Source organism: Hirundo rustica, chromosome Z (genome assembly GCF_015227805.2).
Source record: "Hirundo rustica isolate bHirRus1 chromosome Z, bHirRus1.pri.v3, whole genome shotgun sequence".
In the NCBI taxonomy this organism is placed as follows: Eukaryota; Metazoa; Chordata; class Aves; order Passeriformes; family Hirundinidae; genus Hirundo; species Hirundo rustica.
Genome location: NC_053488.1, coordinates 65,578,299 through 65,603,744, shown reverse-complemented (window position 1 = coordinate 65,603,744; position 25,446 = coordinate 65,578,299). Strand labels below are relative to the sequence as shown.

The following is a 25,446-nucleotide window of genomic DNA, read 5'->3' as shown; positions in this document are numbered from 1 at the left end:
GAGTTTGAAATGTAAGCGTGGTAGGACTGCATGGTTTTAATATTGATCTTCCAAAAGATGTCCATTTTCCCAAGCTTCAGGGGCTTATCTTGCTTTCTGCTGGCATAATACATGATGACCAATTAAGTACCTAGTACTACTACATTTCTGTAGCTTGGAAAGACAGGGATAGCTATACTATTGAGCCTATAGAGGTTAAGATTCAAACCCTAGTGGAAAATTTCAGCTATTTAATTTTATGATTTAGGGTATCTGAACTCAGATCAGAAGCTACAAATGCCAGTAAGAAGTGTGATATCCTAGATCACTGTATAGGTGGATGGGCCAGCTGTTAACATCTGTGTCTAGTAAGTCTTTCCCTGCCAAAAGCCCCAGAAGTTTTGGTCCCTTTCAAGCGCCTTGGTTTTCCAAGTATCAGAGGTTTTGGTATCTTTATATTGGCTTTGTTTTCCCTATATATAAAGGTGACTGCCTGAAAAGTTGAATACCTCTGATCTTTAATTCTGTGTATGTAAGAGGTATGCTTTACTCATGGAAGTGCAATGCTTATGTCTCACAATTTCATATCAAGAAATGGAGGCTGTTTAAATATTGTATTGTCCCTGGCTAGAAGTGATATTATGCAGCTAATAGAATACAAGCATGCTTAAGAGGAAATGACCAAAATAAAACTCCTTTAATTCTGTAGTACATCATCTGTTGATTTTTTGAATATTATTATATACCATTCTCATATATACCATTCTGGCCTCATAGCCAGAATTCTTTTCTATGACAGCTGTCACCTTTGAACTGTGCTTCTCCTCCTCTGTAGGTGTCTGTGTGTGACAGGGTACACAGGACTGAACTGTGAAGTGAACATCAATGACTGTGACTCCAGTCCCTGTTTAAACCAAGCCACCTGTGTGGATGCCTTGAACTCGTACGTTTGTAAATGTCCCCCTGGCTTTACAGGCAGCAGGTGTGAAACAGGTACACAGGACTAAGTGAAAGAAAAAGGTGGCTTGACTAAGTCTCTGGGCAAGATTTGCACTGGCTGGGTTGATTTCATACAGCTTCCCCAGAAAGTAGCTAGGGTGGTGGGACTGTGAGAGGGTGAGTGAAGCCTGTGTGACTGCAGCATTAATAAGTGTAATTGCAGACAAGTAACAGCATGTGTCTGTGTCATCTCTCTTTTCTAAGGCGTGGTTCTATCTTTTTAACACCCAGTAGGTCTGTTGAATTTAATTTGTATTTGTTCTGTGTATATTAAGTAGATCTTTCTGTTTCTTGTATTTTTTGTAGGACTTTGCATCACAGGGTCAGAGATTAGTAAGGGGTAGCTTCAGAAGTCCTAAAGACATCAAGTTCCATACATGCAAAAGGGTATCAAGTTTGTTAAGGAGAGCTGGCACAGGTCACACCCACAGCACAACTTCCGGGGGGATGCTGGAGGCATTTGAACCACAAGGCTCAAATCACTCTCCCCAAAAATTATAAAGTAGCTGGTGTATGTTTAAATGGAAGCCATGTTGATTTCACAAAGACATGCAGGACATTTACACCTGCCATCCTATGTCAGAGTTTAACACCCATCTCTCAGGAGAGCCTCACTTGATAACATTACATGTAGCATCCTTGTAAAGCGTGTCACTGTGCATTGAACAGAAAAGTGCTGTCCCATACCAGGACAGTGTATTTCAGTAAGTCCAGAACAGGAAAAATGCTGGGTTGTTTTGGGGTTTTTCTTCATAGCTTTATTAAATGGAAACAGCTGATTGTTGTTGGTTGGTAGATGGTAGACAGATACGTCATTTCAGAGGATGGAGAACAAAGGTTCATGTTAGTTGCTAGATAATTGACGTCTTTTCCAGATATTTGTCTTGAAACACTACATTCTAGCCTTGGAAAGCTCTGTATGCAGGCTGATGTTAGACTGCCAAAAGTTCTTTCTACCTCAATTCAATTTAGCGAATAATTTTTGTATATGGGCTGCAGTTTATTGCATTTTCTTAGATTTCATTGGATTCTCTTTCCATGTTTGGGTGACTATTGTTCTGAAGACTCTCCATCTTTGTTGCAGAACAGTCCTCAGGTTTCAATCTTGATTTTGAAGTCTCTGGTATCTACGGATATGTCATGCTTGACGGTGTTTTACCATCTCTTGGTGAGATCACCTGTACATTCTGGATGAAATCCACTGACACCACAAACTATGGGACTCCCATTTCTTATGCAGTAGAAAATGGAAGTGATAATGCATTTCTCCTAACTGATTACAATGGGTAAATCACAGTTTTGCTGTTCTGTAGCTTACAGATGTCTTGGATTGATAAAAGAAGTGTAGAACATAGGTTTGAATATAAGCATTGCCTACTTAGAAAGCATTGCCTACTTATTAGGGGTAGAAAAATCTGCATCCAAACTCCCTTGACAGAGTTGTCTCTTTGTTTTGTTTTTCTCCTTGCTTAATTTCCATCACTTTTTTGGGTAATGGCAAGAGAGCAGTGAATTTAGACAGCATGATTTTTTTTTTTTCTGGACTACATTCACATCTTTTCTAAACGGCTCGTCGAGAAAATGAGTGGAACAAATGGACTCAGAGTACTCCTGGCAAGATTCTAAAAGCACAGTATGTCTTGCACTTTTTAAAAAGCAGAGTATGACTTGTAGCGTGACTTCAAAATCAGCTGGAAAATTTAAGAATCCACTATGCAGCCATGACTTGAGCCTTAATATTTTGTTACAAAAGCATGTTACTTATTTCACCATGCTTTACATATGATAATTTCCAAGTCCTCTGGGAGGGAGATATCATCTATGATGATCTTTCAAGTGAGATTTCTCATATGATACAGTCACAGTTACCTTGTCAGACATTTCTTTGAGTCATGGGGGCCAGACAATGCTTTTAAAGTAGCTGCATGCAGCTGAGTATGCCTGTGTCTTCCTTCCATGCAGCTGGGTTCTTTATGTGAATGGGAAAGAGAAGATAACAGACTGTCCTTCAGTGAACGATGGTAACTGGCATCACATTGCGGTGACATGGACGTGCACTGATGGGGCATGGAAGGTGTACATTGATGGAAAACTGTCTGATGGAGGCAGCGGGCTCTCTGTTGGATCAAAAATCCCTGGTATGCTTTAATTATATTATACCACGCCTGTCGCCTTCATTCTGTTTCTGTTGGAGAATATGCAAGAAAATGTTAAGGTGTTTTTAGCACCCGAACACCTTTATTCACATTTGCAGCATTTCTGAAAAGCTCATGTTTGCTGTCCTTTTTTGTGAGTACAGTTCCCCTCACTCAGCATCACTGAAGACAAAATGCACATTTCTGGGTTATATTGGTAGGTAACTTGTTTTATGGACAGTTTAGTCCACAAAGGAACCTGTGCAGAGCTGGTTCTGGGATGGCTTTGTGACAGTGAACCTGGCATTTCCCTTATATATGTGTTTTCAGGGTTCATTGACTTAGCCTTTTCCCGTTCTTTTCAGTTATATATTTGAAGTTATGTTTGTATTTTTTCCTAACAAGGTGGGGTTTGCTATTTCATTGTTTCCTATGATCAGTCCTCTATAGAGTAATGTCAGAGGGCATAAAAAAGGAGTATCTTCAGCGGTGAAGAGCTATGAAACACCTGGTATTATTTGACTGCAAAGAGGTTTTGATACTGTTTGCATACTGCCACCATCTGAATTTACATAGAATTTCAGAAGAATATCTTATTAAAATAAAATATTGAAGCATTTAGTCCATGATCCTTATGTTTGCCCCTTATGTCTTTCCTACTTAAATTGGAGTTCTCTCCAGTGATAAGACCTAAGGAAGTGTGCTGTCTCCATTACTTTTTGACCTTATCCACATACTCTATGACATAGAAAATGCATGTTCACATATTACTGATCAAGGAGAATAAATTTAACTTGTGGACCATGTCTCAGAGCATTGACTACCTTCAGTGTGCTTCGGAGGGTGTGGAATCACATTTGACCTGTATGACTTTGTAAGCTTTTGTTTAAAGCAGAAGTGTATGTTAGTATTGTAAACTAAAATTGCCCCACTTGCTCAAAACTGCATTTTACATTACTGTGTGTTATGCTTCAAATACTGACCTACAAGTGATCTCTTTGAGCCGGTATCATTCCTAAAGCAGCCATAGGTGATTTCTGCTGCCATATGTATTTGACAGTCCCTTCCAAATCACTATATTGACCTACCTCAGTCTAACATCAGGCTTCCCAGAGGTTTAACTGAGAGAGTTTTTTGAAGGTGGCTGGTCTTCACTGCAAAATCCTAGTAACATAGGGCAGCAAAATTTTCATTTTGCTAAGCTTTTTATCCTATGAGATCCCTGCTGTAAGGCTTTGTTTCCTACCCCTCTTCAAATTCTGAGTTTAGGTGGTGGTGCACTTGTGCTGGGTCAAGAGCAAGATCAGAAAGGAGAAGGATTCAACCCAGCTGAATCTTTTGTGGGTTCCATCAGCCAGCTTAACATTTGGGACCATGTACTTTCTCCACAGCAGGTAAGTCCTTAGTGCAGTGTTTGAGCAGAGGGCTCTGAACATAGGATGAACATTTGAGAAGGCATTCTAAATTAGTTTATTGGGTAGACTCTTTCTCCTACAGAAGTCAGTGGGGACCAGATGGAGCTCTGGCTTAGGGCAGTGAGCTTAGTGTACTTAGTAAAGTACCTTTAAGCCAAATAAAGTCTGGTAAAATCAACACTGAGTTGCCTTCTATTTTGATTGAGCCTTTCTGTAGTATGTGGCTTCAAAACAGGAAGGAAATCGTGCATAAAAATTAACAGTACTGCTAGAAGAGAGCTAAGTTCTTGTTTTACAGACCACATACAGTTTTCTCATTCTGTTGTTAAAACTTCAGAGGGCAGACATTAGAATTTCTATCAATGCACTGAAAAATCTGAACTATATAGTTTCAGGAAAAGTCTGAAAGGGCAGGATAACTGAATATTGAGTCACAGCTAATCAAGTACCTAAAATAAAAGCTTGACAGCACCAAATTTCCACTCAGTTAAAAATTAATGAAGATTGAAAGATGTCTGTCAGGACAGTGATCCATCAGCTTTTCTGGGAGACAAGCTGCAGTGCTCAGTTATCCTCAGAGTGGAATTTGTTTCTCTATGCCTAGTTGGGACCTCCCACTTCCATTTATGACTATTGGTTGTGTCTTCCACCATGTGCTGCTGTACGAGCCTGACTCTATGTACCTAATCATCTCCCCATACACATGGGGCTGCTGAGAGGTGTCGCTATAGCTGTTTCTGCTCTAGGCTGAACCAAGCTCTCCTCTCAGGGCAAAAGTTCCATCCCATCCCTGAATTGCTCCAACTTGTCAATGTCTTTCTTGCTGTGAATAACCCAAAATGGAATGCAGTGCTCTGGATGAGATCTAACAAGCACTGAGAAGCAATAATCACTTCCTTGGTTTTCTGATGCTAATCCTATTCACACAGCCTAGGATGCTGTTAGTCCTCACTATTTGCACAGTGCACCGCTGGCGAGTACTCAGCTTACTGCCTGCCAGAGTCCCTAAGTTCCTTTCCACAGAGCTGCTCCTGCTCTTGGCTTTCCTCATCTATGTTGTTCAGAAGTTTTTTCCTTCCCATTTTTCCTTGTTGAATTTTTGAAGTCTGGGTTGGCCCTTTACTCCAGCCTGTCAAGGTGCCTATGAATGCAATTCTGTCCTTGAGCACACTGACTAGTGAAAATATCACCAGCTTGATGTTATCTGCAAACCTGATGACAATACTCCATCATCACTTCCTGTTCATTAGTGTTTCAATCCTGAAGGTCAGAAGTATTAAACTGCTGATAACACTTGAACAACAAAGACAAATGTTTAAAGTTAGAGGCATTTCTTTAGGGAAGAATCTTTGGATTAGAAGGTTTTGCTCTTCTGATTTTTCTTAAAGTTGTGTCACTAATTGGTGGTTTATAGCTGTTTGTTATCCATGATCCAAATAAGAAATAATAACATGAACAGAAAAGAAGTAATGCAGAATCTTTGCTTCCAGAATCCAGGTGTCTCCTCTGTTTATTTCTGTGGTTTTTCACTACTTTGCCTTTCTGACGGGTTTAAAACTATGCAACACCCGTCACCAACTGTTGCATTGCCAAGTCAGATCTTCAAGTTTTTGTTTACTAGCAGTTTTGAAGCTGATAAGCATACATGTGATTTTACAGGGCACACTCATGAAGAGTTTTAAGTGCAACCTTCTGAAATTTCTCTGTAGCTGTCCCTCCTTAAAGACAGGTCTGATTGAATTATCACTTGCTTCAGGTGCAATACAGTTAGGACAAGGAAGAAAATCCTGCCATTCTTTTATAGTATCCATATCACTCATCTGAAAAGACAGGTGTGAGACAGGAAGCTGAGCCAAGTAAGCTTCCTGTACAGTTTTTACCTCATTCACTTCAGAGCCTGGAACAGTAAAGTGCTCTTGTAGTCTGTTAATCATTAGGTTTGTTCTGGCCAGCTGGAACTATTCGTTAAGTCTTTCCTTTCTATTCTCAGCCATAAAGGAAAGCAGGGTGACAGAATATGTTGCCTAATGAATAAAGGAAGGTGGAATCTAGTCTGTAAGATTTTTCATTGTATGATTTAGTTGCCTATCCCCTTGCACATTAATTTTATATAGGTAAATTATCATTCTGGTAGTTTTTTTTGTTGAATAGACGGCAACAGAAATATGAGTAGTGTATAGGGAAAATATGTGTAGTGTACAGGGCTGGTTCCCAAATTTGTTTTCCCCACACTGGAAATTTTTTCTTGCGGATTCCTTGCAAATTTTTGCAGCTTTTGGCCTGAGCAGTTTCCATTGGCACAGATTGCTGAAATGAGAACTTTGAAATGGCCTCAGAATAAACAGGGAACATCTGTTTCTTCTCCAGCTATAGTGACTCTAGAAAAGTCCAATCTGCCTCAATGAGTTCAGAGTAGGAACAATATGAGAATAAATCATTCCAAAGTTCATGATGTACCTTTCCTTCTCACAAGGATAGGCACTCTAGCACATTGTTCTTGGTAGTTGGCTTCATCCACTGGAAACTTGATAGAAGGCAATCACCCATCTGAGAAAACTACTCCATCAGAGATATATGACCAGATCTTCTCTCAAGATATTAATCTGTTGTTGGTCTAATAGTGTGTTCCTTTGTTCCTCCTGTACTTAGCTGGCGTATATAGTTCCTGTTTCTATACTCCATTCATTATGTCCCTGTTCAGCTTTGGTTGAGCCTTGCCTACAATGTTTTAGAGTCTAGTTAATTCAGTTCACAAAATTTGTGTTCTGGAAAGAACTAATTGCCTTATTAAGCTTCTTCTTTTTGTGTTTCTGTCCCTTATATGTGGCACAGTGCTAGCAGTTTTCAGAGCACAGATCTTGAACATTAAGTTCCTTTTGGCTCCTATTTGACATTTTCTGCAAGTAGATAAGTGTTCTCTTCAGGTTGCATCCTCATTCCTGTCTTTTTCTGTGACATAGATGTGTTTTTCTTTTACACTAACAAATACAATTGTGTCTCAAGAATCGTGTTCAATGCCTTGTTTGTATGTCAAGTAGCCCTTCAGGTAGTGACTCAGCATGAACTGTCCATAACTAGATGGCTTATAAGAACAGAATAATAAGTACTTCAGCCAGGAACCTCTTGTTCTAGAAAGGATGAGCATTACTCCCTCAAGAATCTGTTCAAATGTTGCATGCACGCATGAGGGGAAATGGTTTTTTTGGTTTTTTGTGGGTTGAGGTTTTTTGTTTTGTTTTTTGGGGGGGTTTTTTTTGGTTGGTTGGTTGGTTGGTTGGTTGGTTGGTGGTGTTTTTGTGGGGGTTGGTTGGTTTGGGGGGTTTTTTTTGTATTCTTTTCCTACACTGTCCTTAAACATCACCTAACCAACTGTTTTAAATCCATAGGTAGAATCTCTGGCTACATCCTGTCCAGAAGAACTGCAAAAAGGAAATGTACTAGCCTGGCCAGATTTCCTGCCGGGAGTTGTTGGAAGAGTGAAGATAGATTACAAGAGTATATTTTGTGCTGGTTAGAACTTTACTTCCTAGAACCCATTTTTTTCTGAACAGTAATACAAGACTCTTTTATGGGGTCAACTAGCTAGCTTGCAGCCTTTGCTCTACTAACCTTGAATAAATTATTTGATAATTTGACCGTTAGAACATGCAGTCCTTCATTCTTTAAATTCCAGGGTTTTGTAACAAAAGGTCAGTGAAATCTCTGACAAAAATTTATTGCTTGCTGAATTGAGATGGGAAAAGAGTGATAATGGTACTGGATCAGGGAAAAAAAAAAAAAAATCCTGCCTTTTATTCCAAGAATAATTGTATGATATTAAAATGCCTGCGGCCTCCTTGCTTCTTTTTCTGTAGATTCCTTTTCTGATTTTATATGCTGATGATTCTCAAAACCCTTTGAACCTAAGTGGGATATAGGATGCCTAACATTTCCAAAAGCTTTTTCCTGAATAAACTTATATGGGATCAAACAATCACATAACCAGTTTATTAATTTCAGCACATAGCTGTACCTCTTTATGCATATATTTTGTCCACAGATTGTCCATCTTTGCAAGGATCCATACCACATCTCCGGGCCTCTTCTGCTGATTTAAAGCCAGGGTCAAAAGTGAGCCTTTCCTGTGACCCAGGATTCCAGATAGTGGGAAACTCTGTTCAACACTGCCTTAACCTGGGACAGTGGACACGGCCTTTTCCCCGATGTGAAAGTGAGTTGTCGGCTGGCAGGTTTAGGAAACCCTAGTGTTTATTTGGATCCTATCACTCTTCATGTCCTGAGCTTTTTGCAGCTATCATGCACTTAAATCCATCCATGTTACAGCACCATGTTACATGTATGCTTAAAACTAAACTCATGTTTTGCTGATCAGAAGCTTTATCATGATCAGGTTCTTACATGTTTTTCAGTCAGTTTCTAACACCCATGGGTGTTAGAGAAATTAATCCATTTGTATCAGCAATCTGGGGCTTTCCTCCCCAGTGGCATCAGGAGTGTGGAAGATGCACAAGAAATACTAGAATATCGCTGGTTTTAGATGCCACTGAGAATCTCTGGTTTGAAGTAGAAGCTTTGACTTAAGTAAGTTATGAACTAATTTCTTTAAAGATAGGAGATACTTCTGTTAGGACTTGGAAGTGCTCCAAAATTGGCAGGATTTCTTCAAAGAAACTGAGCTGTATGCATTCAGGCTGCCAAGTTTCTTTAGATTCTATGATTCCTGCTCCTGCTTTTTCCTTTCCTTTGGTCCTTCTCTGTTGTGACTGCACATATGATTGCAGTTGCTTGTGTTGGAGTTGATTACATTTTTCATTTCAGCAGAATAGTAAATTAGCTCTAGATATTTCATAATCCTAGAATTTGTATGTAGTTTGGAGAGAATAATCTGATTTGTTTAAAATGCCTTTAAAATAGTTTGATCTAGATTTTAGTGTCTTCCTCTTTATTCAGTTATTTGTAGCAAAAGTCCACAGTCCATCTTATCTACTGTGTAAAAAACAGCATTCCCATGAGAATTTACCCAAAAGCAAGTCCTGCTGGGCAGAAGGAATGTTCACTGGCAGAGACAGCTTTCCCTTTCTTGGTGTGTGATTATTTAAAAATCACCAGAATCCTGTTAGTGTTTCTGATTTCTCTGCATTGTGCCAAGCAGTTTTACCTGCTGAGCGCAGAACTGAGACAGAGCAGGGCTGATCTGCCACAAACAGGCTGTGTGGCTGACTCGCCCACTGGCCTTTACTTTCAAGGTACCTGTTCCATGAGCTCCTCATGAATGAAGGTTACTTGAAGGTACCTATTTCCTGCATAATGAACCACTGGTGGTTTATACTGGTGGTGTAGGCCTGAAAAAATATGGACTGAATCTGGCTCAGTGTAATCACTGTCTTTACCCACCAGGATTCTTTTCCTCTTCCTGGTGCTGAATACCCCCAAAAACCACAGGTGTCTGAGAGACTTTTCTTTGTTACAGGCTCTCCAGCTCTATTTCTTCACAGCAAGTAGTTGGGTTCCATTACTAAAAGGTTTAAATTCTTGTTGTGTGATCATTGCACACAGCTAGGGGACTGGGATTTGCTATAGCCCATGTAGCTACGAAGATCAGCTGTGTAACTGTTGGAATAAGTTCAAGCCTTTTTGATTGAGAAAAAGATGCACAGAAGCAAGTCTGCTAGAATAAATTAAAACCTCCTGCAGGCAGATGCTGGGATGCCTTCTGCTGGCACAGCTGTGATCAGATGGGCTTATTTACTAAAGTCAATCTAAGACATGCCCAGGGCTGTATGTAAGGTCAGTTCCAATCTGTCCATCATTCATGCACTCCCTCGTCTCGGGCCAGTACTGTAAGTCTTAGCAGTCTCTGTTGGCTGCTTTTGCAGTGTCAAGTTTGCTTTTCAGCAAGGGGAAATATCAACCTCCAGCAAAGCAAACTCAGTTTTCTTTTTTCTTTAAAACTCACCAAGGATAATTTATCAGAAGTATTCTGTGGCTGAAGTGCTCAGATCTCAGACACAGATGTCTCCTCCAGAGCTAACAAAATTTTCTTAGCAGGAGCTGGAGAGTTCTGCTAAGACTCTTGCTGAGAAATGCCCAGAAATCAAGACCCTCCAACAGACCTGGCATCAATTAGCTAATTCAGAAAATGACGGGCCCTCTTGCTTATGGGATTGTACAGCCGCAGAGACGAAATATGCTGTAGTGGCTCTCATGAGGAATTATTCTGAAGATGATCTGTGTTTGCTCTGCTAATGCCAGTGCCCTCTGTTCACCCATGTCACAGGAATCAGCTGTGGAGTGCCTCCAACTTTAGAAAATGGTTTCTATTCAGCTGAGGACTTTTTTGCTGGCAGTACTGTTACGTATCACTGTAACGGTGGCTACTATTTGTTGGGTGACTCCAGAATGCTCTGCCTGGACAATGGGAGCTGGAACAGCATTTCACCATCTTGCCTTGGTAAGATGCATTATACATTTAGCTGTATGCACTGACAATCTTACGCTTCCCCTTTGCCCTTAGGTTTGAGTGGACATTTATTCTGAAATTGTGGAGGCTAACAACAATTCCAGAATCATAATCCAAAATATTCGCTTTTCTGAAATACCATGCTCAGCCTTATGTGAAAACAAAACAACATTCTGTCACCTTTTATCCTCTTATATGCCCCACATCCTGCATTTATCAAACATATATAAAATTATATTGACTTGCATTCTACTCCTAGCCTTTCTCCTTCAATATCCTGCAATCCTTGCATTCTGTGCTTTTGACCTGTGCATTTTGTTGTTCTCCAGCATGCTGTCAGTGTTCCATGCTCTCCGATCAGGTTCTTTTGGATATTTCACACATGGACATTCAATATCAGACGTACTCACCTGAAGACAGTAGATGCACAGGATTGCCAGTCAAGCAGAGTAACACAAAATGTACTGCATAGCACAATATAAAAAAATTCAAGTTACTCAACAAGATACAGAAATTGTAATACACAGTTTGGGCACAATTCCAGTGTTTCCCGTTTTCAAGCTCTGTAATATGTTCACCATCATGACCTTGCACATCCCCAGTAGCTGGGAATGAATGTGTGGGTTGAGGTCAGCCCAAGCCCATTGGTAGTTAGTTGTCTGACATTTGTACCGCATGTGGGCCATGTATTCATTTCCACTCCTTCGTGCTGGTCTGGCTAACTCAGGAAGACTTTCCCGCTCTTCTGTGAATTCAAGGAGAAGCATTTACACTGCCAATTGATCCACTCAGGTGTTAATTGATGTTTACCTAAAAGAAAAGGCATCTTATTGTCTCCTTAGTCCCTAAGCTTAATGGGCAGATCACCGCTGCCAGTGTTCTCAGAGCCTTTTTTCCATTGTAGGGGTTTTTAGGTGGGTCGCACATGCCTTCCAGCAAGCAGCTGCAGCATGGGAGTGCACTTGTAGACACAGTTCATACAGGTGCCAGGTTGTAACTTACCCGCTGGTCAGCTGGATCTGATGTGCCAGGTGCAGTGGCAGAAGCTGAAAGGTTTGACATGCTGGCACTGTACTGTGTACAGAGGACTAGGTGTCACTGGTCTTGCAGGGCCATGTCTCCAGCATATCCCTGCTGGAATCCACTAGCTAGCTCTACTTACATCGCTGCATCCAGCTGTGCTGGATCTTAGCCATGCCTCAAATGGGAGGCATGGCACAGCAAAAAAACGGGCAAGATTTGTGTTTCATTTGACTCCTAATTCTTTGTAGGTATAGCACATAATATTTTCAGTCAAGACAAGCAAAAGAAAGCTAAAAGCCTTTTAGTTCTGTCAAAATTTGCTTTGGAGTAGGATCCATCTGGTTTCATAGCGTCCTGTGCAGCAGCACTCCCTCAGAAACTACAAACATCATCACAGGTGCTTCAAGGCTGTCCAAATAGTTCAACTCCTATGCAGTAGGTCTAGTCACAGTGTTCAGAAGGAAAAAGCCTGGGCCTCACCTTCCAGCATGCTCTCATAAAGCAGAGTAATGGGAAAATGAAAACAAGAGTGGATTTGGCACCCTGACCCACCATTTACCTTTCTGACTCATGCTTCAGGGAGGTGCCAACAAAACCTGGTACACCCATGCCCTGAAGCTTTCCTTTTGTTCTGTTAGGGTCTGATTCACAGTGTACTTCCACCCCATTGGAACTCTCTTGCGTAACAAGACGTTAGAGGAGAGGCAGTCATTCCAGTTCTGCTGTGGTAGTACTTTTCATTTTCCTGGTGCTCGTGTAATTGGCAACTGTTTTGGTATTAATGTGCAGCTGTCATGCTGCATATCAGAAAGAAACTCCTTTTCTTTTCAATGTGTTGTCATGCTGATCAGATTCATCCACCAGTGAAAAATAAACCCTCCAGTTCACTAAATTGTCTTGCCTTTTTAACCAGTGCTTTTTTTACTGGAAATGGGCAAAGAACCCAAACTGTGTGTCTGCACGGTACACCTAGATCAACGGGAGTCCTGTAGCAGGGCATTTCGATGAAGAATCTTCCTGCCTCTCTCTAGCAGTCTGAAAAAAGCGCATTTATAGAGAGAGAATAATCTCTGAGAGTAATCCCTGGTGCCAGCACTTTCCAATTAGATACTTTGAAATTGACTCTTGCAATTTCAACTCATTGTTTTCATACCAAGGACATTTCCTTACTGTCAAGATTAGAAGATTTTATGAAGTATTCTGGGGTGAGAGATTTTTTTTTTCCTTTTTTTTTTTTACGTATATCATAAATTATCAACTGAGATTTTTAGGTGCTGCTGTCATGTAAATAGTTAGTTATAATAACTCATATATTTTGAAATTATTTTAATTTTTCTGGCATCTTCAGGGTCTTCTTGGGCCTAGTCTAATTCTCTTCATCAAAGATGGGGCTCTAATATTTTCAGAGTATTTCCCCTTTTGACTAAGTTTTCCTGGCTTATAAGCAGGAAGGTTGAGATTTTGCAGTTTGGAAACCAGATACTTTACATGGAAATAGTGACTGAAGGTTAATAAGATTTATCTCTGATTTTCTCAGGTTGTGCAATACTGTTGAGTAAATTATAATTAAAATTATAATAAAAGTTTACAGTGAGTTATAAATATTTATTTAAACATTAAGTATTTTTACCAATGGTTCAAAAATATGATTGCAGTAAGTGATTTTTAATTATACTCCTTAAAGTAATTCCTCTGACAGTAAGACAGAAATTTAAAGCAAATTCTTACTGCAAATAACACACTGGAGGTTTGTGGGTTTGTTTTGTTTTGTTTTTTGCAGATGTTGATGAATGCGCTGTTGGATCAGACTGCGATGAGCACGCATCTTGTCTCAACACAAATGGATCCTATGTTTGCACTTGCATCCCTCCTTACACAGGAGACGGTAAAAAATGTGCAGGTATGGCAAAGAAAAACATCCAGCTAGCCTTTCCAACATGCTGTATAGGCCAGTATTCTGCCTTCCATTTGCCAGACAATAATTGATATCTAAGACAGGCATTCTTTCATCTCTAGGTCAATTTAGTCTGGATGAGGCTGTGATAAAACATTTTGATTCTTGAAAAGTCACCTCTCCATATGGATTCAGTCATTGGGAAGCTGCTCCCCACATGCAAAAACCTTATTGCACAGAGCACAGGACCTGGGAAAGCCACAGTGTTTCACTTCTCAGAGCAGAGCTGTGCAGTGAGGAAATACTTTAAAATGGGCTTCTGAGTAGGGCTAGAGCTGCCTATGGAAACCTTAAACAAGGCAACTTTGGATGAAGATTACAAGACAACGGCATAGGTTAGGATAAAATGTAGCTGGACAGTTTTTATGTTCAGGGATGGACATGCTGGAATGGGCTTTCCCTCACAGAGGGAGAAATGACTATAAGATGTGTTTGCATCTGACAATTAATGTAAACTCAGTTACAGAGGGCTCTTCCATGTCAAGATTAGCTTACTTGCTTGAGTCTTCAGTGTCTGTCACTTACATATAAAACAGAAAAGGCTGTAAACTACCTATGAGTGTTTTCCTTGTGTTTTGCCTTCCTACTCTCAGCAAAATCCCGAGAATATCTCTTGCAACTTGTTCATTAAACCTGACACTTAATTATATTATTCGTAGTTTCCCTCTTCCTCCTCAGAACCCGTGAGATGCCGTAATCCAGGAAATCCAGAGCATGGCCATTTATATGGGGATACTTACAGTGTTGGTAGTCAAGTAACATTTTCCTGCAAAGAAGGGTTCCAGCTGACAGGAGCAACGAAACTTACTTGCATGGAGTCTGGAGAGTGGAGCCACCCAGTTCCCTATTGTGAAGGTGTGGTTCCTGGGGAGAATGCATGCTGAAATGTGACTTTAATATTAGAGAGATGGAAGGGGCAAAGCAATAGTGAAGAGCCTTTAGAGACCATGGCAACTTGTGAAACTCTGTCCTAGCAGATCTGGATCTCAGTGTTGAAGCCTTTGTTTTCTTAAGTCATAGGCACTGTTGTCATATTTTTAGTGGTACTCTCTGACACAGATTCTCCAGTGCATCAGAGGTATGACTCAGTCTAATGCAAGCATTAGAAGGGTTCTTCTAATTCTAATTCTTCTCCACCCAGCCTTTCATTTTCAAGGAATTAATGACTTAAAGACCATTAGCTGTGTCTCTGGATACAAAGCAACCAGAAAGGACAGGCTGATGCATGTGCCTAGTCATGGTGTAATAGCAGAAATTCTTTCTTTAGAAAACCAGAACAAATGAGGTGAAGCAAGTGGTAAAGTGAAGAGTTGACAAAGACTGACTAAGCAAAAAAACCCAATTACTTTGTCCATAGAGAGAGGGAGCTATGGCGTCCTCTTGATAGTCAAGCATGTGGTTTGTAGAGCAGTCATAACTGCCTACTTCCAATTAGTTCAGTTTCTCAGTAACAAGGTGAATTCAGATAAAGAGTCCTAAATGTCATTTATAGATTAGTCAAGAACTCATTGTTGCCTAGGACTTTATACTTCTTCAAATCTTTTCAGAGAAAACAAAGCAAATCCTAATTTTCTGTTCATTTTTGTTTGTGTTATATCAACATCTCTTGTATTCCTGTCTTTTTAAAGCTATATCCTGTGGTGCTCCAGTTATTCCAGAGAACAGTGCCATTTTTGGCTCAAATTTTACATACCATAATAAGGTGGTGTACAGGTAGGAATTCAGTATGTTTGAAGTGCTGTATTAATAACTGATTGAGAATCTGGCAGCAAATAACAGTATGGCTGAATTGAGAGACTGGTTGAAATGAGGGAGAGGAGCAAGTTGGTATTAAAATAATGGAAAGAGATTTGGTTATAGAGTGGCTGTTCATTAGCAGAGCTGAATGTTTACTCCAGTACTACTTCTTTAGTCCCCAAAAAGAAAGATGGTTTATGCAGGTGTGGATGATGAGAAAAAAGTGATGGTTGATTATGTTGTGCCTGAAAGTCTCTGTGTTTGACAGCACTTTTCTTCTAATGCAGATGCAATGATGGATACAACTTAGTGGGTGAAAAGGAAATTCTGTGCCTTGCTAGTGGCTTTTGGAATCATGCACCTCCCTCCTGTGAAATGGTCATGTGCCCTAGCCCACAGGATATCAGCAATGGAAAGTACACACTGAGTGGCACAGCCTACCTTTCCTCTGTATCATACACCTGTGACGATGGATATAGGTAACTGCACGAACATGCCCGAGCCAAATGCATCATGCTTATTAGGAGGTGTGTCTTATATCTGAAAGAGACAAAGCTGGGATCATTGCTCAGAACGATAAAATACTCAGAAAAATAAAACAGAATTGAAAAAGTCTTCTTTATATTCTTTGAGGGTGCTCCCTGTATTTTATCTGGAACTGGAGCAGTTCAGAAAAGTAATTTGGGATTTGCTATATATGTAATACTTTAGTTTTACCATCAAACTTATAAAAATACTTTGAATATTCAGAAAAATAGTTTTCATTATTTTTGAAAGTTCTCATTTGTCTTTAAAGATCATTATACCTCTGTAACTGTAGTTCATACCCAACATTTTTTTTGCTATTACCTTGCAACACTTTTGCGAAGGAACTTTCTGGGTGTTACTTATTTACTCCTTGAATTCTTTGTGCTAGTAATTTATTCTAAGGTTTTGTTCTGTTTTACATTTGTAAGCAATTATACTGAAAACACATTTTTAACATGCTGCAATTAAAAATTAACACATTAATGCTGTTTCCAAAGATGTGGCTGTACATGTAGGTTTCTGTCTCTGGTGATATCTGCTTGTGCCCCTGGCAGATATACTTGGATAACCACATAAGTGGTCCCATATGGATCTGTTTAATGATTTTTTTCCCCTACATTTTCCTGCTGCAATCATTTCCTTGTCCAGATGCAGGCAGGTAGGTGAGGTATGTTCATTTGGTGACTGTTTTAATTGTGTTAATGCAAATGCTGTAGTTCAGTGTAGTGTTAAGTCATAGCCCACATTGTGGGCTTATCTGTACCCCACTAAACCACACAATGCTTTAACCAATACCAATGAGTTTTTTGACTGTGGACTTTGGGCATATAGGCAGCAAATACCACATTGGTTTTGACTCTTTTTCTTTACCTGTCTACCATGTCTTGGTGAGAGAGGTCCTCTCACCTGTGGTTACCACTTCAAAGGAAGTGGTATAGGTATATATAAGTATAAGGTATATATAAGTACATGGGGGGGGGGGGGGTGTGTATAGGTGTATATATATAGGTATATATAAGTATATAGGTATATATATTCTTATATATATATAAGAAGTGATATATATCTCACTTCTTATGCAGTGTCCATCTTATGCATTATTTCTGGATGCAGTCTCTTCCTTCAAGCACCTCTTAGGTGTTTTTAGTCCTAAACATATTGCCACAGGTAGGCAAAGCCCTACTTCACTGACAAGGGCCTGTGCCAAATTTGTAAAATCATTACAGGTCAGTGTTCTTTTCCATTAACTTATTTTAGTCAGCTAAACATGGGGGTATAATACCATTTGAGACCAAATTGTAGGGAATCAGACGCTCATGTCTAGGGCTCTCAGATAAAGAGGGCCCTACAGGGAGCCCGCAGACAGCTGACATAGCAGCTGAAGACAAGGAGTTTCACCCAGAACATTGCAGGGATGTGTTGCACACTCTGTTCAGACATCCAAGTCACACTCTCCGAACCAATCCTGTTTCCTCAGCCAAGGAAACCAAAAGATACCATTGATTTCAAATGTGCGTGGCCGTTCACTCAAGCAAAATCCTTTACCTCCTGAAGGAACTGAATGCCTTTTTGTGAACAAACTTGAACTGGAGCATTTCCTTCAGCGTTTTGGGTGAAGATAGTGTATTAAGTCCTTGAGTGAATCAGGTCTCAGGCAGAATCAGGCCTGGTTGCCAGTCTCAAGACTGGCATGTTCATGGCATACAAGTAAATTTTTAAGCTTAAACAAATATATGTTTCTTCTGTGCTCAAAGTTGGGCAAAGCTACAGCAGAAATTGTGTGTGAAATTGTGTGTGTCTGCACAGAGCATTGAGGCTCCACATCAAATCCACCATCAAAACTTGTTCTTCAAAGTCATGTGAAGACCACTTTTTTTTTGAAAGTATCAGAGCATTTTTCCATGAACAAATGGTGAGATTCTGGCCTCTAATGAAGTCAGCAAGAAAGATTCTTTAGTTTCACTGGGGCCAGAAAGCGAAGCTGCTCCTTTATTCTTTGTCCCTTACCTGGCAGCCTTAATAATGATGTTTGTGTCTCAGCCTTCAGGGGCCCTCTGTACTTGTCTGTGCATCTTCAGGGAACTGGAACAGCACACCACCAGCTTGCAATATTGTGTCTTGCGGATCCCCTCCTGCCATCAAAGATGCAGTCATCAATGGAGATAACTTTACTTTTGGAAACACAGTCTCTTACACCTGTAAGGAAGGGTATGTAGATTAGCACTACTGGATTAGTACACTGGTGCACTAAAACTGGTGCACTGTTTCACAAGTCCTTTGTAATTGCACACTAATTCATTCTTACTACTTCTGTCTTAATGTTTTGGAAAGTAAAAGCAATGGAGATTTTTTTTTGTGGGCTGTCAGGTTAGTATGAGACACAGACATTTCTTAAAGTAGTATCAGGGGAACTGAATGTACTCAGGAAGGGAAGAACAGAGAGGAATCGGGGTGAGTGGTAGCACAATTCAATAGGAAACCCTTTTCCTTGGAGTTACTACAGAACCAGGACTTCTGTGTTAAACTCAAGGCTCTGATCATAAGAAGTTATTTATGTCTCATCAGGGTGTTAGAATGCTTTTAGTGCAGTTTTAACAGCTGTTGTGGTGTTCTAAATTCTATTTCCTGAAAATTAAGACTCTTTGTTTATTGAGGTGCATTATTTTAAATTTATTTTTATCTACTCTGTGTAGAGAATTTTTCAGACCCTATTTCATCAAAGAAGGGGCTCAATTTTATTGATGACAAGCATGAAGGTATAATGCTGGACTCTGCTCCTGCAAGAACCTTTGCACATGCTAATCTTTACAACCTGTGAGCAGTTCCATGAAATTTCTTGGAACGGTTCTGTCTAAAAGGCAGAGCGGGTAAGCAGAACTTTTGCCAGTTTAGGTCCAAAGTGACTAGAGGATTTTCTGCTCTTTCTTTGTGTAAAAAGGTAAATTGACAAGCCAGTATTTGTCTTATAAATTGGCTTTGCAATGTTATTTGAAACATAATTGAAGCAAAGCATTCTTACTATGTTTTCTAGACTGTATTATGATTTTAAAAGATGCTTCTCTTTCCTGTGCAAACATTTTAAATGGGATGGGATACCAGCATGTAAAGACCATCACAGCTGTCTGCCTGTGGATCATATTAAATATTGGCATATAATAGGCTCTTTTTCTGGGGTCTAGTCATGAGGCCTTGAAAACAAATCTTGCAAACCAGACAAAACAGTTACAGACATTGCTTCAAAATCTGAACAGCCAGCGGTTGGAAAGTCACTGGGGACTTTGCAGTAGTTGTTGTTTCTTTGTTTTTATGAGAGAACATCACTGAGAAAAAAAATGAAGAAAACAGTCAAAGGTACTGTCAGTACACTACTGCCTGTTGCATATTTAAGCAGCAGGGGTTTAAGTGGGATGATGAGCAGCACATATTAATGCCTGTCCCTGCATCCCAGAGACAGACTGGAGAACAGCTACTAATAGTATTCATGTGGTAGAATTTTATTATAAACCATTCCATTGGGGTTTTTTTCCAGTAAGCATTAATTTTTTAATTGGCTTTCTAATATTTTTAACAGCGAGTTTTTAGGAAGAAGTTATTTTAAAATTGCTATATGTATTTTTGGTAAGAGCATTTCTGGATAACTCACTAAGAGGTTTCACTTTGCTTGCAAGTGAAAATAGGGCTAATACAGACACCCAAAAGCCTTTCTGGGGTTTTTATTTCTTTCTTTTTCAATCAGTTTTGCTAAACAGAAATAGTTTCTGAATGGGATCATGTCCTTGAAGATTGCATGGGCCATCACAACACAATACTAGGTTTGTTTTAGCAGTTTGAGGCAAAATGGAAGCTCAGAAATGGTAATTGGATGGACAGGTGAGAGACAGGCAATATAGACAAGGTGTGCTAGGATATCCACCATTGGGATACCTCACCTATGGACATGTAGTCTTTAAGATTTTCCTTTTGAAGTGCATCATAGCTTTTTTAGAGGATCCTGCTCTTCTGGGGTTCTAGCAAACAAGCTCATGCTGCAAGGGCTTCAGGAAACCTTAGGCAGAGTTTGACAATGCTTGTCTTTTTGACTTCCTATGTGGTTTCCTTATCCACAGTTACACATTAGTTGGCCCTGAAACCATAGAGTGCTTAGCCAGCGGCAAGTGGAGTGTGAGCCACCAGCAGTGCCTGGCAGTATCCTGTGATGAACCACCCCATGTGGAAAATGCATCACCAGAGAGTGGCCACCGCCTCTTTGGTGACATTGCTTATTACTTCTGCTTGGATGGTTACAGCCTGGCTGATAACTCTCAGCTGCTTTGCAATGCAGAAGGGACATGGGTGCCTCCAGAAGGCAGGGACATGCCCCACTGCATAGCTGATTTCTGTGAAAAGCCATCCACGGTCTCATACAGCATCCTGGAGTCCATTAGTAAAGCCAAGTTTGCAGCTGGCTCTGTCGTGAGCTTCAAGTGCATGGAAGGCTTTGTTCTGAATACTTCAGCCAAGATCGAATGCCTTCGAGGAGGCCAGTGGAATCCTTCTCCTCTGAGCATCCAGTGCATCCCTGTTCGCTGCGGAGAGCCTCCCCTCATTAGCAATGGCTATGCCAGTGGGTCCAACTACAGCTTTGGAGCAGTGGTGGCTTACAGCTGCAACAAGGGGTTCTACATCAAGGGAGAGAAGAAGCGGACCTGTGAGGCCACTGGCAACTGGAGTGGCAGTTTGCCCACATGCCACCCAGTGTCCTGTGGAGAACCACCGCAGCTCGAGAATGGCTTTGTTAAGGTACAGAATGAGTTTTCTCATCTGCCTGGTGCCATGGCAAACTGAATATGTCTTCACAACTGTTGCAGTTGGGGTTTTCTTTCTTCTGTTTTGCTCTTCTGTTAAAATTGAGAAAGAACATGATTGGATACAATAAGGAAAGGGAAAAGCAGGTGGATATGCAGCAGGATCATATCTGAAAAGCATGAATACTTTCATGGGTTTTCCTGTCATAAAGTAGTTTGTTAGTAGACTCGAGATGCCATATGATGTTCAATTGATTTTCTTAATGTTTTATTCTTCATTTGTTTTGTTCTTGGGTAGCTTTCAAGTGCTTTCTGGAGATGTTTGAAGTACTGATGCCCATTCACAAGCCTTGTTCTTTTCACTGCTATTAAAAAAAAAAAAAAAAAATCTGATATGCAATAGATAAATCACCTTGGAATAATTTTTCTTCTTTTGATGCAAGCAAACATTTCTTTTCTGAAGTCAGAACTTCCCTTTCCTTGTCAAATTAAATGGCAACAATATGTTTTACTTTGGTGCACAATGACAATATCATGGCAAGGAAGATAAAAAACACTATTATAAAGATTTAACATTGCATTTTTAAAGCATTTTTCTTCTGAACATCCCTCTTCCTTCCTTAATTCCAGGGATTTAAGATACTAGGATACCAGATACCAGGGATACCAGATCCCAGGGAATCTGCATTTGCTAAATTTGAAGGGTGGAGGTTGACATTTCCAGCTCCTACATGGGGTTCCAGCAATAATAGCAACAATTTCTGTTCAGACTCCCACACAGATGCATCTTCTTATTAATGCATATCACTTTGGTCTTCCTTAGGTAGGATCATTCCTTCATATATTCCTTACAGTTGGAGAATTTTTTTAATCCCTCAGTCAAAGCCAGACTGCAACTTTGAGGTGCTCCTCAGCTGCCTGCTCAAGGCCCTGCAGCTGCATATGTGGCATTTATGAATGTCTCCTAGTAGCAGTAGATTTGAAGGCTCCAACCTTAGGTGCACCTAGAAGCTAAAGAATCATGACAACAATGGGCCACCTGATGGCAACTTTCCTTGATCCATTTCTTTTCCATTTTCCTTTCCATACCTGTTTTGGTCTTATGAGTCAGGAAGGGAGAAAGCAGAGGAATTCTTTTCCAGCTTTTACCTTTTCAGCCCTGAATTTTCTGTTTTCTTTTGGAAGTGGTCTCAGATTTCCTGAAGACAGAGTGCTTCATTTGAGGCAAGATATTTTGTGCTGGTTACCCACCTTAATTCGTTTTGAGACAGCTTTTACTACTGTTAGGGATTCAGTTGGAGGTTAAACTGGAGTATGCTAGAAATTAGATCAGTCTCCTATTGCCCAAATCATGCACCTTCATTTCAGACATGTCTCTGTCTTAACTGTTTTCCAGGACACCACTGGACACTTCTTTGAAAATCAGGCAAATTATCAGTGTGACTCTGGTTACCAGATGGTTGGGAGCCCAGTGTTTATCTGCCAGGCAAATCGGCAGTGGTACAGTGAATCAACTCCTTACTGTGCTCCCCTCAGCTGTGGAAGACCACCATCCATCCAGCATGGCTACTCCAAGGGAGAAACTTTTGATATGGGCTCCAGAGTTGAGTTCTTCTGTGATGAAGGCTATGAGCTGATTGGAGATGTTTCATGGACATGTCAAAAGTCTGGGAAATGGAACAAAAAGCAAAGCCCCAAATGTGTACCAACAAAATGCCCAGACCCACCCCTGGCAGAAAATCAGCTGGTCTTGAGAGAAGCATCTAACCAAGTTGGTGTTGTACAGTTCTCCTGCAAGGAGGGTTATGTTTTGCACGGCTCCTCTGTACTGAAATGCTTGCCCTCCCAGCAGTGGAACGATTCCTTTCCCTTCTGCAAGGTTGTACAGTGTTCTGCACCTCCCTATATCCCCTTTGGGGACCCCTTGACTTCATCCCTTCATTTTGGCAGCACTGTGAAATACATCTGCGTGGATGGGTTTTTGCTGAAGGGTGAGTCCACCATCAGATGCCAGGCTGATGGTTCATGGAGCTTGCCTTTGCCAGAATGTATTCCCGTGGAGTGTCCTCAACCAGAAGAAATTCAGAATGGAATAGTTGATGTACAGGGCCTCACCTTCCTTAGCACAGCCCTCTACACATGTAAACCAGGTTTTGAACTGCTAGGGAACACAACTGTCCTCTGTGGAGAAGATGGACAGTGGCTTGGGGGAAGGCCAGTTTGCAAACCTATTCAATGCCCAAGGCCTAAGAAAATTCTAAATGGCAAATACTCATTCACAAATTTCCATTATGGGCAGACAGTTAGGTATTTCTGTGACAGAGGTTTCCAGCTCCAAGGGGAGGAAACACTGAGATGCCTAGAAACGGGAGAGTGGAGTACAGAGGTTCCCTCTTGCAAGGCCATAAACTGCCAGCCCCCTCAACCCATTGAGAATGGCTTTGTGGAGGGTGCAGATTACAGCTACGGGGCCATGGTCATTTACAGCTGTGTGCCAGGCTTCCAGCTGTCAGGCCTTGCCATGCAGACCTGTGAAGAGTTGGGGTGGTCTAGCTCTACACCAACCTGCCTTCCAACGGACTGTGGCCTACCTCCCCACATTGACTTTGGAGAGTACGTGCAGCTGAGGCATGGGGAAAGACGTTCTGACCAGGAGGGTGTCACAGAGAATTCATCCCTTTCACATGTGTTGCTGGCTGACAACATGAAAGACTTCAAAAGTTCCATGAAGGAAAACAATGCAATGCAGCTCACCACTTTCTTATTTGGAACTATCATTTTATACACGTGTTACTCTGGCTACGAGCTTCTGGGAAACCCTGTTCTAGCTTGCCAGGAAGATGGGGCTTGGAACGGCACTGCCCCTGCCTGTGTTTCAATAGAGTGCACCTTGCCGTCCCCTCCAGAGAACGGGTTTTTGCACGTCACGGAGACCACGCTGGGTAGTGCAGTGCGGTACACCTGCAGGCCAGGATTCACACTGGTTGGCTCTGACACACGGCTGTGTTTGCCAAGCCGTCAGTGGAGTCACACTGCTCCTTACTGCAAAGCAATAGCATGCAATTCACCTACCCAGCTTTTGAATGGGAAGATAAGAGGGGAAAACTACACGCATGGGAGTATTGTCTACTATGAGTGTGATCCTGGTTACCAGTTAAATGGCCCCACAGAGAGGAGATGCCAAGAGAACCAGAAATGGGATGGCAGTGAACCAATCTGCATTCCTGTTTCCTGCAGTCCACCACCAGTTTTGGAGAATGGTCAGGTAACTGGAGAAGACTACACATTCCAGAGGCATGCAGAGTATAGCTGCAACGAAGGTTTCCTGTTAGATGGCGACAGGAGTAGAGTCTGTCTTGCAAATGGAAGCTGGAGTGGAATCACTCCAGTTTGCAAGGCTGTGACCTGCCCTGTTCCACTGCCTCTTCCCAATGGGAGAACTACTGGCTCAGATTTCAGCTTTAATAAAGAAGTGCACTATCACTGCAATGACGGTTATAGCCTGCAGGGAGCATCTACGCTTATCTGTCAGAGCAACGGTACCTGGGACTCAGAAGCTCCACACTGTGAACCAGTCATTTGTGGACCCCCTGAAGATATCTCCCATGGCTTTCTGAATGGCTCAGCCTTTACTTATGGGGAATTTGTCCACTATATGTGCTTTCCTGGTTATGAGCTGCATGGCAATCCCTTAAGGCAATGCCTGTCCAATGGCTCCTGGAGTGGAAGCCTTCCATCTTGCCTACCTTGTGTGTGTCCTACACCACAGATTCAGAATGGGGTTGTTCTTGGTACAGATTTCAGCTGTGGGATAAGTGTCCAGTTTCTATGCCTGGAGGGTTTCAAACTGCTGGGGCCTTCTGAAGTCACCTGTGAGGCAGCTGGCAAATGGAGTTCTGGGTTTCCTCGCTGCGGACAGATTTCCTGTGGTGCTCCACCAGTCATCCCCAACACATTTATCAATGGGAGCAGCTCTGAAGATGAGAACACAATTATCTATACCTGCTTGACAGGTTTTGTCATGAAGGGGGGTCCAGAACTGACTTGTATGGAGACTGGTGTGTGGAAGAAGCCATACCCAAGCTGTGAACTCTTAAGCTGTGGCCCACCACCATCTATCCCAAATGCAGAGGTTCTTGGGAACACTTACACCTATGGAAGTAAGGTCCAGTACAGGTAAGGATGATGCTGCTATTCTGTTTTAATTAAAAGTCCCTGAAGGCATGAAGGTGGAAGGTTTATGTACCTTCAGTTAGTGCAAGTTTCTACATACTCAGGCTGACAAAGCTCACATTGCCATGCACTTTATAGAATATTGGACCACTCATTAAATAACTCCAGAAAGGCATTTCAGCCTGTTGGGCTGACACCTCCACTGACTTTAATTTGCCGTTTCCAATCGCTTTCTTATTCTCCTCCTCTGAAGCACTGG

The 25,446-nt window shown here is 41.2% G+C and overlaps 1 protein-coding gene across 1 annotated transcript in view; it reads left to right on the top strand.

The window, feature by feature from the left end:
* SVEP1 (sushi, von Willebrand factor type A, EGF and pentraxin domain containing 1) overlaps nt 1–25,446 on the top strand; it is a 126,377-nt gene that overhangs the window by 76,126 nt on the left and 24,805 nt on the right. Inside the window, exons 25-38 of the mRNA XM_040089292.2 lie at nt 815–972; nt 2,063–2,264; nt 2,941–3,116; nt 4,383–4,507; nt 7,915–8,038; nt 8,568–8,738; nt 10,806–10,979; nt 13,792–13,911; nt 14,644–14,820; nt 15,594–15,678; nt 15,990–16,181; nt 18,271–18,438; nt 20,337–21,009; nt 22,411–25,190. Of these exons, the coding sequence (XP_039945226.1) occupies nt 815–972; nt 2,063–2,264; nt 2,941–3,116; nt 4,383–4,507; nt 7,915–8,038; nt 8,568–8,738; nt 10,806–10,979; nt 13,792–13,911; nt 14,644–14,820; nt 15,594–15,678; nt 15,990–16,181; nt 18,271–18,438; nt 20,337–21,009; nt 22,411–25,190 (5,325 nt within the window). The remainder of the gene's footprint in view (nt 1–814; nt 973–2,062; nt 2,265–2,940; nt 3,117–4,382; nt 4,508–7,914; nt 8,039–8,567; nt 8,739–10,805; nt 10,980–13,791; nt 13,912–14,643; nt 14,821–15,593; nt 15,679–15,989; nt 16,182–18,270; nt 18,439–20,336; nt 21,010–22,410; nt 25,191–25,446) is intronic.